At 43.6% G+C, this 12,820-nt stretch overlaps 1 protein-coding gene across 1 annotated transcript; it reads left to right on the top strand.

Annotated features, from left to right (window-relative positions):
• Positions 1-311: 311 nt before the first annotated feature.
• On the top strand, positions 312-12,198 carry wdr75 (WD repeat domain 75). The gene is made up of 21 exons (XM_076106708.1): positions 312-429; positions 725-854; positions 1,568-1,633; positions 2,036-2,135; positions 2,994-3,118; positions 3,508-3,578; positions 3,829-3,945; positions 4,815-4,903; positions 5,056-5,214; positions 5,522-5,581; positions 5,793-5,908; positions 6,134-6,309; positions 6,538-6,695; positions 7,158-7,338; positions 9,230-9,324; positions 9,446-9,541; positions 10,059-10,228; positions 10,426-10,485; positions 11,062-11,205; positions 11,331-11,422; positions 11,575-12,198. Exons 1-21 carry the CDS (start codon positions 344-346, stop codon positions 11,792-11,794), a joined length of 2,511 nt encoding a protein of 836 aa, XP_075962823.1. The 5' UTR covers positions 312-343; the 3' UTR covers positions 11,795-12,198.
• The last annotated feature ends 622 nt before the right edge of the window (positions 12,199-12,820 follow it).

Genomic DNA, 12,820 nt, shown 5'->3' with positions numbered 1-12,820 from the left:
GTGTATGAGAGAACTCTAAGCACTGTTTCAATCCGTCTCTACCACTGTAACTCTTAACTGTATTTATCTTGTGCACCATACAGCAGCAGTAATGTCAAATACCGCTTTAACGTTATCGGAAACTGTGTTGCGCCTCTTTAGCATACACGTGTCCTGCAAAGAGTAAAACCTTAAGATAACCATGTTTAGCAGGGATAATGAAATGGCTTTATTGTAGTTGTATAGTAACTACCACACTCCAGCAGGTGGCAGTAAAGCGCCTATAAACAGTGACGCCGACCGGTGAGTAACCATAAAGAAGAAGAGGCAGCGGTCAGAGGTTAAAGTTGAATTTTGTAAAAACATGGTTGAACACGGGGATATCCGCGTGGTTCACCGAGGTGGCAGTAAAATAAACTCCAGGGAGCCTGTCATAACCAACGATTCAAAGTAAGTGAGTGGTTTCTGTCCGATGAAGTTTACTATTCGTTGGAAGACTCTGTCGCGTTTCTACACGTTTTTATTGGCCACAAAGCTGAAGCCGGTGCTAGCCGTTAGCATTAGCAATATAAGCTGCTTAAACCAACCGTTGATGTTGCTGCCGCTGTTTACAAAGTATCACGATCTCGTCTCACCGACACTCTGTCAGTGTTGTGTAACGGTGACTTAAATTACACACGTATCACCGTTTGGCCCCTAAACGTTTAAGTCCTCGTGTGAAAGCTGTGGCTTGTGTTGCTTGCAGGCTCCTGCTATGCGCCTCAGGAGAGAGCGTGAAGGTGTTCAGCACCTCCACGGAGGAATGTGTCCACGACCTGCGGGGACACACCGACCTGGTGACCGGTGTGCTGCTCAAACCCTCCAACCACCTGCAGGTACAGTCCTCTCACCACACTGTCTGTTAACGGGGAGGGGAAGAGTGCAGCCCTGACTTAACTCAAATAAAAGTACAGTTAACTTTGTCTGCCGATTCCTGACTTATACATTGTTGTCATGAAATGCATAAAAAATGCTAATCACAATTTCCTAGAGCTGACTTCTCCAGAAAGTTCACTTTGTCTGAGTGATGGTCCAAAACCAAAACAACATTTACAATTCTATGAAGCTGGAAGCAGCCAGTGTCCTTTTGCTTGCTTGTGAATCTATTATCAAAAACAATATTTCAGTTGATTGTCTTATTGATAAATGGACTAATCTTTTCAGCACTAATACATTGTTTGGATCCATCTGTAGAGAAGGACATCTACATCAAATGATCTGTAGATGTTATGAAGTCTGCCTCTGTTCAGGATGTCAGATGTTATTTTTGGGGATCAGCTACATATTCATAATATCTATGCCAATGCACATATTCATGCTACGATCTTCAAACCCCAGTATATCCTGGACGGATAGATCGTGCTGTGACATGGAGTATGTGTTGTTTTCTTTCTTTGAGTTTGGGGTAAAACATTTCCTTTAATGAAGCTTATTTAAAAGCATTAACATATGGGACATGTGTAGTTGCTGCTTGTATAATGATTTATTACATTTCATTATTTGACATTTTCACTTCTTCTCCTGATGATGCATTTCTGTTTTGTTGCAGGTCTACTCTTCCTCAGTAGATGGCACTGTCAGGCTTTGGGACTTCACAGATGGCATCCTCATTAAGGTACAGCTTGATTCTTGTCATGTTTTTCTGCTCCAGTTTTTGCAGTCTGTGTCCACTTCCACTTGCCCTTCCACTTTTTTAATAATGAAGTCACCATCAATTTAACAAATTTCCCCCTGGGGATGAATAAAGTATACATCTATCTATTTTATAGCACACTTTTGATTGTGTTTTTTTCAACTCTATGCACTTAAAGTATTTACACGATATAAGTTAATTCAACAGCAGAGCGAACAAGGTGTCTATGGTGGAGAGTGGCGAGCTGTCACAGTACCTGTATATTTATGCCCCCCTGCTGAGTGTAGTGAAGGAAGAGTGGGCTCAGATCCGTTTCACAAAGAGCCGGTGTTGTTTTCTCTGATGTCTGACAGTCATGTGTGACAACTGTGTGATCTCTTCCAGACTTACGTCATTGGATACCCGGTTTACTCCGTCTACGCATCTGCAAACCATGAAGGAGTCATCTTTATCGTTACTCCCGCAGCAAGTGACAAAAGATCTGGTAGGTTTGACATATTTTCTAATGCTGATCGTTGCCTGGGTGTGATGCCTAATCTGTCATCATCCATTAGACCACTGGTTACCAGCCTGGGGGCCAAAGCTTCATGGGAGGTTACGAGGAGAACTTTTAAATTATAATATACAGTTGACCTATCTCTCAGCATTTCATTAATTTCTGTGAAGAAAACTAAAAAATAATCAGCTCAGAATGAAACCAAATTGCTCTTCTTTTTGTTTAATACAACATTCTGCAATTGTTGCGTTCACTATTTGGGTTAATTGTACAGTTTATTGTCTGTTCTGTTATTGAAAGAAAAGAGGAGAGCGATCAATAATGATGCTGAAGTGGTACCAAACTGCAGAACCAGGCTAGCTGGAGAGGTAGCTGTCTATATGAAGTTTCACACCACTACTTACAGCACCCTGTTATTTAAATGTAAAGTTTTCTTTTGTTGCTTTTAGTGGCAAAAAATGTAATTTCTGAATAAATCTGCCCAGAGTTTGCCGTACTGAGATGTGTCGTAGATTACGTAGAATACTCTGTAGACGAATTAGACAGTCTGGGTGAAGACGGGTGCAGTCCACGTGTTTCTTTCAGCACATCAATTCCAGTGTCGGCGGGTCAGACCTGGATGTGCATCAGTGTATCCACATGCATTGCTGTCTTTTACAGGATCTGTTTTCTGGTGCATCCACTAGGAGTCGCTAGTCACCAAAAAATGTCACATTTTTCTCAAAGGGGCTTTAACATGTGAAGTAGAATTTGGGTAAGAGGTCACTGGGTAAGAATGTGTAGCTGGCAGATGTTTGACTGTGTGTGTGTGTGTGTGTGTGTGTGTGTGTGTGTGTGTGTGTGCAGAGCTGTTCCAGCTGGTTGCCCTACATCTTCCGCAGAGTGGAGAACAGCTGGTGGAGGCCGGAGAACTTTCTGCTGTGCTCGGGGACGTCAGTTCCAACCCACGAGCCACTGTCTTCGGCAGAGGGGTACATTCACCAACACACCATCTGCAACAGTTACATACCCGAAAGTGATATTCCCCACTTATTGACACCTCAAAGGGCTATTGGTCTGAAAGCTTGTTGACTTAATTAGACTTTTCTGCTGTGGCAAAATACAATTATATAGGAAACATATATTTTTGACTATGATCTAAAATTGTCTGTTTTCAAAAACTTGAATAAAGCCCCCGGTGGAAGCATAAAATGAATCACTATCGTATGAAATTCAGATCATTATTAATATTTTTTTGTATTGGATATATACCATTTACAATTATGATGAACACCCCGCTTCAAATAGACGCCAGTATTTACTCAAGAACAGATCCTTCCTGCATTAATGTGTTAATAACCAGATGTTATCCTTCTCACAGGGGGAATATATTGCTTCAGCTAAAGACTTGCATCTGCAGGTCTACTTCTTCAAGAAGCAGAAGTCATACAGGTGAGCCACGGTGTGAGGTGCTTCAGGTGCGAGGTGTGGAGATTATTTTATTGAAGACGGAAAATGAATTAAAGATGATCACCACAAATTGTCACGTAAAACCCACAACCATTCACAGCTTTAGATGGAGAGATCAGAAGGAAAGTCGTCATACGTGATAACGGTCATGAATCATGAAACCCATGATGTTTACAAAGCCACGAGGATGTTCAATAACGCCGCATATCTGTCCTTGTGTGGTGGTCAATAGGTTTCCCCTCAAAGAAGACAACAACAAGGGAGGCAAAAACACATTCACCTGCATTGCCTGTCACCCTAAAGATGACTGCATTGCCACCGGGCATGAAGATGGCAAGATTCGCTTGTGGTGAGTGTAGTAACAAGATGGCCTTAACGCATATACACTCGCATCAATCGACAATATTTCCTTAATTATTCAAATGTTTTAGGTCTATGCAGCTCTGTGTTTGTATAGTGTATGAATGTAGCATAGCCTCTATATAAGAAGTGGATGTATTCACCTTGACGTCACACAATGGTTTTGTTGACTCGGGTTTTGAAGCCTTGAGTTCTGCATTTGGCTGTCGCCATCTTGGTTTTTGGCCTTTTGTGATCTTGTTTTTTTGCAACCTGGAGTGACACGAGGGTGGAGCTAAGAACAACCCAAAGTTGAATAAGACATTTGTAGCGACTTAAAAAAAGTTACAATTAACTTTCCTGAACTGAAAACGCACCGTGAAAGGGTTAAATTTCCACGACGAAAAACACGGACAACTCCCAGACCGGACAACCCCATGGAAGCAACCTGTCAATCACATGGTAGCCCCGCCCTAAAGCCATACTCTGCTTTATGGTCTATTTTTAACGGTACCATAATTTACGAAGTAAACATCGTGCTGTATTGAAGATGTCTTAAAACTAACAATTGAGACAATAAACTTATGTTTACAAGAAATGTTTACTGAGGTAATAAATCAAGTTTAAGGCACTTCCGCATTGGCCTCACCTTTCAGAACCGGAGGTTGCCGCCTGGAATGTAGCAGAGAAGCTTTTTTTGGCCGAAGGGATTATGCTTTCGGGTTTGTCGGTCCGTACGTCTGTCTGTCCGGTCCATTCTCGTGAACACCTGTATGGAATCCCTCCAAATTTGGGCCAAACGTCCACCTGGACTTAAGGATGAACCGACTGGTTGTAGCGTGTCATTCTTCTCTCTTACATTACCGTTTATCCTTTCAGGAGAAACTTCAACCACAAAAAGGAGTACACATACTCCACCCTGCACTGGCACCACAATGCTGTCAGCTCCTTGTGCTTCACACCAGAAGGTACATATTTTCAGCTAGAAACAACCAAATTGGCTCAGGATTTGTTTAGCTTTAAAGGGACAGTTCACCCCTCATTTGTCGCTTTTTTTAAAATAAAAATGCATCCCCGCCCTGTTCCTGCCTCTGTATCTACTTCGGCTTTGTCTCACCAGGCACCAACCTGTTGAGCGGAGGCTTGGAGTCGGTGCTCGTCCAGTGGCAATACAACCAAGAGAGCCAGCGGGACTTCCTGCCCCGCTTGGGTGCTGCCATCACACACATCGCCGTCTCACCCGATGGGGCTCTGTTCTGTACCTCACACAGTGACAACAGTAAGAAGCTGCTACCTGTGAAGCCCAACGAGCAACAAGATGTGCAGAAATGACTGTAATAGTGGACATAGTTGTGCATGTAACACTTCTGAAGCCAGCGTCTAGCGGCACTGCAGCATCAGTGCGCTATGGTAGCCGCTTGATTTGAACTCTGCATGCTTTACAATTGACGGCGCACTTTGCTCCGAAGAGCTCACGTCGGAGAGTTGAGAAAGGCAACTCTGTGAAATGTGTAAATAGAATTGCTTCCGGTATTCAGTATGAAGGGAAGGCTATCGTAACTGGTTTCTGTCTCTTCTTGTTTTAGAGATTACGATCATCCAGAGTTGTGTTAAAGTGTCAGCTGTCATTCAGGGCCTGGTCAAAGGTGAGTACACACTGTAGGTGGCAACAGCACGTAGATCCATAAACATGCTGTATGTGCTCCGAGATAATGAACGTATCTATAATAAACAACCTTCACAGTTCCTGGAAAACCATCTCGCTTTGAAGGAAGATCTTAATATTAATGCATGAAACTAGATTTGGATCTGCTAGGTTACTCTGTGCTCTATTTTTATTTTTTTCTCGTGGTGCAGGAGAAAGTGTCAAGACAGACTTGGTGGTGGACCCACGCAGCAAATCCTTGGTGCTGAACGGGAAACCAGGCCACCTGCAGTTTTACTCCCTCCAGAGAGACAAACTGCTGTACAACGTAAGCACTCTGCTGTAGAAACTGAGCCAAAGATGGCACATATAAGCCAGAGCGGGGGAGTTTGTGGACCAGGTTTGCAGCTTCAATGGACATAATGTGCTATTACAGCACATTAAACTGCATAGAAGTGGTTATGAGTACTAGGAGACAAGGTATTTTCACTACAAACAGCTCACTTAACCATACTGTCATCAACTTAAAATCTGTCTTCTGTGTTTCCCACAGCTGGACATAGTGCAGCAGGAGCACATTCATGAGTTGGGCCTGGAGCAGTTTGAGGTGGTCATGGTGGATTTTGATGCCTCTGGCAACTGGATGGCAACGGTGGAAGAAAGAAAACAGAAAGCTGCTGAGCTGGAGCTCAACTTGAAGCTGTGGGCATTTGACGAGCAAACACAGAGGTACATATAAAATAGATCATCTGAACTCGCTGTGAGACATGCTGGAGTTTCAATGTTTTCAAGATTGTAAAGCTGCTGTGGAAAGATTATTTTGGATTATAAAAACTTCACCACTGTATATTGTCCCGTAGTTTCTCTTCCAAGAACACGAGCAGTAGTTTCGTGCTGATAGTTTATTTCTTTCCCTTACCCACAACCCTGTAACATGCCGACTTGCATCACCTGCAGTTTTGTGCTGAACACCACCGTCTCGGCCCCACACGAGGCCCGGATTACGGCCATGTGCTTTTGCCAGGCCACCGACAGCCAGACCACCATGCTGGTCTCCGCCAGCAAGGACGGACACTTCAAAGCCTGGCAGCTGCCCAGATCAGCCCACGCAGAGGGTAAGCGGCCAGAATGCAGAGTTCAGCTGATCAGCTAGTGTGGTAATATTTACCGTGCTCTCTTGAACTCGCTGTCCTTCTTTAGTGTCATAGACTGTGACTTCTAATTCTTGGTTTGCATCTCCAAGAGCTATGTGTAAAAAAAATAACATTTATCACTTTATTTGACCTTTTTTATTTGAAGGAAAAATCTGCCATTTTTTTTAAAACAAATACTTAAGCAAGGAGCTGTAAGCCGAATGTATACATTACCCTTAATTCTATGTAGCTACCAGGCAAAATTAACACAATTAAAAGTTGAAAATATGCAATACTTTAGTTTAAATGCCTCCTAAAATATCTAAACTCAATATCATGATGTCCATCGGTGGCATGCATGTGATGCTTAAATCCAAAGTGTACGACCAGGATTTATTTATTTTTTGCGTTCTGTGTTTCCCGTCCTCTTGAACGTGCCCGCAGATGAAGGTCCTTCCTGGTCATGTGATTTCGTCGGAGCCTATCACGGCCTGGTGCCGGAGTGCTGCTGTTTCTCAGCCGATGGTTCTCTGCTGGCCGTCAGCTTTCGGGAGGTGGTGACCGTGTGGAGCCCGGCTTCCTGGGAGCTGCTGGCGACTCTGTCCCAGCCGCCCAAAGCCATCAGGTCAGCGCATAAACCTGCACTCAATACTTGTAGTGCTGAACAGTTTGTTTGCTGTACTTAAAGATCCCCTCCAGCCTTATCCTGTATGAGCTCACAATGTTTAGAGGTGTTTGTTTAGCTAAACAGATAGTTTTCATCTGCAGTGCAGGTGGATGAAAGGAGGGGAACGCTGTATACCCGTAACTCGGATGCTGTCCTCTTATTTTTAATTTAATGAATCAGTATTGTGACACATTTAAAAGACAGCGACCAAAAAAAGAAGGCAGACAACAACATTAAAGCAGATGTCTGTAAAGAAAGGCACAGCATAAATATAACACATCCTCAAATAAAGGGAAATTAAGCAGTTATCTTATTTAGTGTCTAAAAGCAATGGAATGACTTGACAGAGGTATATGACAGAGGTCACTGGCTCAGTTACAATTATGTCATCGTTAAATCTGTAAATTGGAAAAGAAAGAAAAAAAGACATGCCAAACGCAGGAGTAACTGCTTTAACAAAGAGGGCCAGTTGTCAAACGAAAGCTCTCAACATCACTGAACCAAAGAGTGACTTCACAATGGTCACGGGGTGCACTTGTCTATTGCCTAATATCGGTTGTAGAGAGGCTGTATTGCAAACCGTTTATTTTGTCCGTCCCCAGTAAGCGCAGACTGGGCACACGTTCAGGGGAAAACGGACGTACAAGTGACAGCGTGCACACACACACACACACACACACACATTCACTAAGCAACCAGCTGTTTTAGAGTTTCTAAAAGGCTCCTCGGCGGTGGACGTTGTTGAACAGTTAAATTACCTTTTTACCACACTGGCAGAAGTCCAGAGCCTCGTTTCTCACAGCAGATGTTACAGCCTGTGAAACACAGGAACAAGGCTGCAGTTACACAACGTTGCTCGAGTCTCAGAAATGTTGGCAGATGCCCCCCCCCACCCCCACCCCCCCTCAAGAAGGGGGCCCTCGGGTCACCGAGGACACAAAACTAGCATTGTTAGTTTCTGTCCCACTTTTCTGAAATATTCCGAGAGCAAAGCACTGAGTCAGCCTTAAGCATATTTACAAGACAAACTGAGCGATGACTTGTAACTTATCTTAGAATACAGGAACCAGCTGAGGGAAACCTTTTAAAGCCATTAGTCATCACAACGAGATGCTAGAAAAGGTCTCTTGGTAATTAGTAGTTAATGGTTCTGTGCTCTTTTAGGAACGTAAAGTTGTCTGAACTAACGATGCGTAACAGATGAACTCTTCAAATGAGCAGATATTTGCTGCTGAAAGGGAATTTGAGCGTAATAAGACTTGAAAGTTGGTGGGAGAGGAAAATAGAATGTGAATAGTCAGCTGTTTTGACAGCTGCCTGGTTCCCCTTACAGTGCATAACTACCACCTATGGATGAGTAGCGCTCACTTAACCTCCAAACTCACCGACACTGGACTCTTAACTTGTAACTTGAGGAATTAATCACTTTTTTCCACAATTTTCTTATTTGCTTTTTTTTTTTTTTTTTTCAAAGGGTTAAAATAGGCACAATTCACCTAACAAACGTGTTTATTTTATCCAGAAACTAATGAATATTTTAACATATGAATGTCATAAACTCCCTCTGAATGATGTGTAGAAGAAGGCAGCACTTTAAAGTCTGAAAGCGGCCGTTATTGACTTGTCTGCCAGACACACATTTTGTGTCTTTAGTTCTTGGTGGGTGTTCAGACCCGGCTTGCGTGTTCCCATTTGCCCCCAAAGCGGAAAAACTCCTCAAAAGCTAATCCTGTGAAATATGTGTGGTGTTGAGAAGCTAGCTGGTTGGAGGGGGGGGAGGGGGGGGTGCACTTCTTTATAGTCACAGGGGGGAAGGAGAAAAAAAAAAACTTTTTTTATTCTCCACCAGGAATCTTTGCTTTGGGCGACTAAGCTGCTCCAAGTACCTGCTGGGAACCACCGCCAACCACCTGCTCTGCTGCTGGAACCTCCTCACCTGCTCACGTATGTGGACATGTCGAGAATGCAAGATGATCAGCTGAATGCACGAGTTTATTTTTAGTTTTGTACATATCTAATGATGCTTCTCTGTTGCCTCCTTCCTGTCTCCTGTCCTCTCTGGCAGTGGAGTGGAGCACCTCGATGGACGTCAGCCTGCTGCTGAACGACCCCCTCACTGAGAACATGGCGGCCTTCTGCTGTCAGGCTGGACACACAGACTGTGAGCTTTAAACTGGTTCCCATGTGCTTACAACTTGGAAATGTTGAAACTCAATGTTTTCTTTCAAATCAAATTTTAAACCCACAGAAACCATTTAAATGATACCTGAATATTTGACACAACACAAATCTGAGCTGACTGGCAAGTAACCGTGTCAGAGGTAGTCTTAAAGATCACATCTGAAAAATGTAACCAAATTGACTTTCAGTCTGTGTATATTTAAACAGTTTATTCTGTGGGGAACATGAGTGTGTGGCAATCCATCCAACAACTTTTGAGACTTATTAGTTAAAACCATAACATGGTGGAGCTGAAGTCCGTAGGGTTTATCCTCTGGGTACGATGAACGTCCGGCCCAAATTTCATGCCAGTCCATTCAATACCTGTCGATATATTTCATTGGTTCATGTAGAATAAATATAATATCCGAGTTATTAAACGGTCTGTTGTCGGTCTGCCAGGGCTCTGTAGACATGAATATAACCATTGTGATGATTTCTCTGTTTTCTGTTCTCAGTGTTTGTGTTTAAGCCCAGCGAGCCTCGGCCCGTGTTTTCCCTCAAGGCCGTGTGCTCGGGGAAGGTTACTCGTGCCGTGTTTGCCCCGAGGGAGGAGATGCTGGAGAGCTGTGAGGAGAGCAGCCAGTGGCTCAACCGCTCCCAGCTGTACTTCCTCACTCAGTACATGGTACACCAAGATAAGCACTCTATTAGATACGTGTTCTAGATAAATCTTCAGGTTCTGTGTCTTCTCAGTAACATGTTTATGCGACCTGAACATCGTGGCTATTATGTCATTTTAGTTACCCTTTTTCCCCAATGACTCCTTCTGTGTGCTGTTATCGTGTTAACAGTATTGGCTGCTGTGCTCTCTCTCCTCTACAGGACCTCATGACATTCACCACTAAGGCGGAGGAAGACCGACTGATGGCGTCCAGCAAACAGGTACGGCCCACCTGAGCGTTTCTGTACGCCCCGATCGATTGTCTCTGCAAAGACCAATCAGAAGAGCCGATCACATGACTAGAAAACACGCGAGCCGGTTTCTCCACGCGGCGCTAAACACGCGGTGCTCACACCAGTCCAGTGATTGGCCCCAAAAACTCCTGATGGGGTTAGGGTGCATCACCCCCTCACTCTGCATCACCCCCTCACTCTGCATCACCCCCTCACTCTGCATCAGAGGGTTTCACATGTTTTCATGCCGCTACTCAGAACCTCAGGATGTTGCCCACCGAGCATGTTTGGAGTCATGCTTGGCAGTCTGAACATGGCAAAACTAAGACTAGGAAAACTGTGCCGTTAACCCAGTGTAATGGTGAAGAGCTTGTTCATTACTTATTGAAAGTTACTGAAGCTGCTAAACTCCATAAAGTTCTTGTTTACAAGTCCTGTTCTCTCATAACGTATCTAAACACGTATCTTTGTCTGACTCGGCTTTACTGGATCTCTTCACCTCTTCAAACTGTTGACCTATTTTTTTTAAATAACCTGAGTTATTTCCACCCCCTCACCTTCAAGCTCGTGATCGATGACAGTGTTGCCATGACACCGTTCTACCTGTTGCTGGGGAAACACCGGAAACAGGAAAATCCAGACACACTGAGCGGCAGCCCGTCTGCCGAGAGGACTCCTCTGCCTCAGGGCTCTCTTGCTATCAAAGAGGTCGGTAGTTCAGACATGGGTTATGTCCACTTCTTGTGTTTGTGACATTGACTTATCAGAGTTTCAAATATTTTGATGAATCAGTTTGTTGTGCGTTAAATCTTCTTTTTTCTTCTTCTCGACAGCTTCTGCAGACCCCGGCCCACGTTTTGCCCTCGACCTCTTTCCTCTGTTCAATGTTTGTAGAGTCTCTACTCGTCTCCGTTACCGACGCCAGGTCAGTAGTCTTACTTCACTGTCGGCGTGAGTTGGCACAACGCTGATGGAATTCAGGCTGTGCATGATTCAGCAACTTAAGTCCCTCGTTTACCAAGTCACGTTGACCTTTTTTTCTCTCTTTTTTTCCCATGTTTGTTCTCGTGGCCTCAGAGAGGAAAACAAACACGCAGAGGAGGAAATGGAGAGCGAAAAAGAGGAAGAGGATTCCGAGGGGGAAATGGAATCCAGCACCTCGAGACCAGAGCAGGCGTTACCGGGAGCTCAGTCAGCAGAGTCGGCAGCCCCCCCTCTGACAAAAGCCCAGGTCAGGGAGCTGAGGGGGGTGAAGAAACTGGACCACGGCTGGCTCTCAGGCCTGCTGCACTCTTGAACATGACCGCGTACAAAGACACTCACACAGATACGGTGCCTAAAGAAAGCTTTCACCACATCAGTGGATTTTTTATTATTTGTATTACGCCATTAAATCAGAATGGATCTCCTGCAAAGAACAAAACGATGTCAACGTTTAAACAAAACAGAAGATATTTGATTGCATAAGTGTGCTCCTTTTGGCAGCAATTACAGTCATGACTCAACGTTTGTATCGGTTTACACATGCGAACAATGAAAGATTCTCCCAGATTTTTGAAACTGCTAAGGCTCTGTTTGAGTCTTGCCACAAACTCTGGACTGCATTGAGGTCTGGATTTTAACGAGAACATTAACATTAGTTTTTAGTGTAATTCCTGTAATTGTTTGTCTTGTTGGAAAATAAAAGACAATTTCATTTCAGTCTCACATGCCTGCTGGTAATTAGGAGCTGAGGACATCACATGTTTGTGAATTAGAGTTATGGTCATGCCATAGTTTCATTTGTATGATCGGTCTGAGCTGAGCTCTGACTGAGAAGAGTCCCTGGCTGTGAATCACTGGTCCTCATGTTTTTGACAGGACATTAAATGAAATACACCTGCATTTGCCACAAATGGCTTTATTTTAATACTTTTATTAAACACACATAAACATTTCACTTCATACAACTGGCTACAACAGTGATTACATTTTTATTTTTACTTGCACAAAAAAATAAAGCGTGTTTAAAAAACAAACATGAGATCCACTGTGATTCAATGTTAAAACTAGAAAAAGTCCACGGGTGGGGTGAAAACCTAAACTCAATGGGTAACTGTATGCATACACACATTTTTCTCTACTTCTATTAACTTAATAAAACAATGTAAGCCTTTCTTAAATCTTTGTCTCGTACCTTTTTAAACAACCGCAGTACGTTTTCCAGAGTCAGGCTTTTTTCTCCCTCCATTGTTGATATAATGGAGAGGGAAGCTTATGTGTGTAGCTGTTGTATAAGCAGGTGAACTATGACACTTATAGTCGGACTCTTACTTTGAAAAAT

This window comes from Anarhichas minor, unplaced genomic scaffold (genome assembly GCF_050575085.1).
Source record: "Anarhichas minor isolate MPS153535 unplaced genomic scaffold, ASM5057508v1 ptg000004l, whole genome shotgun sequence".
NCBI classification, from domain to species: domain Eukaryota; kingdom Metazoa; phylum Chordata; class Actinopteri; order Perciformes; family Anarhichadidae; genus Anarhichas; species Anarhichas minor.
Note: the sequence above shows the minus strand (reverse complement) of the source record. Positions and strands in the feature narration are given on the sequence as shown.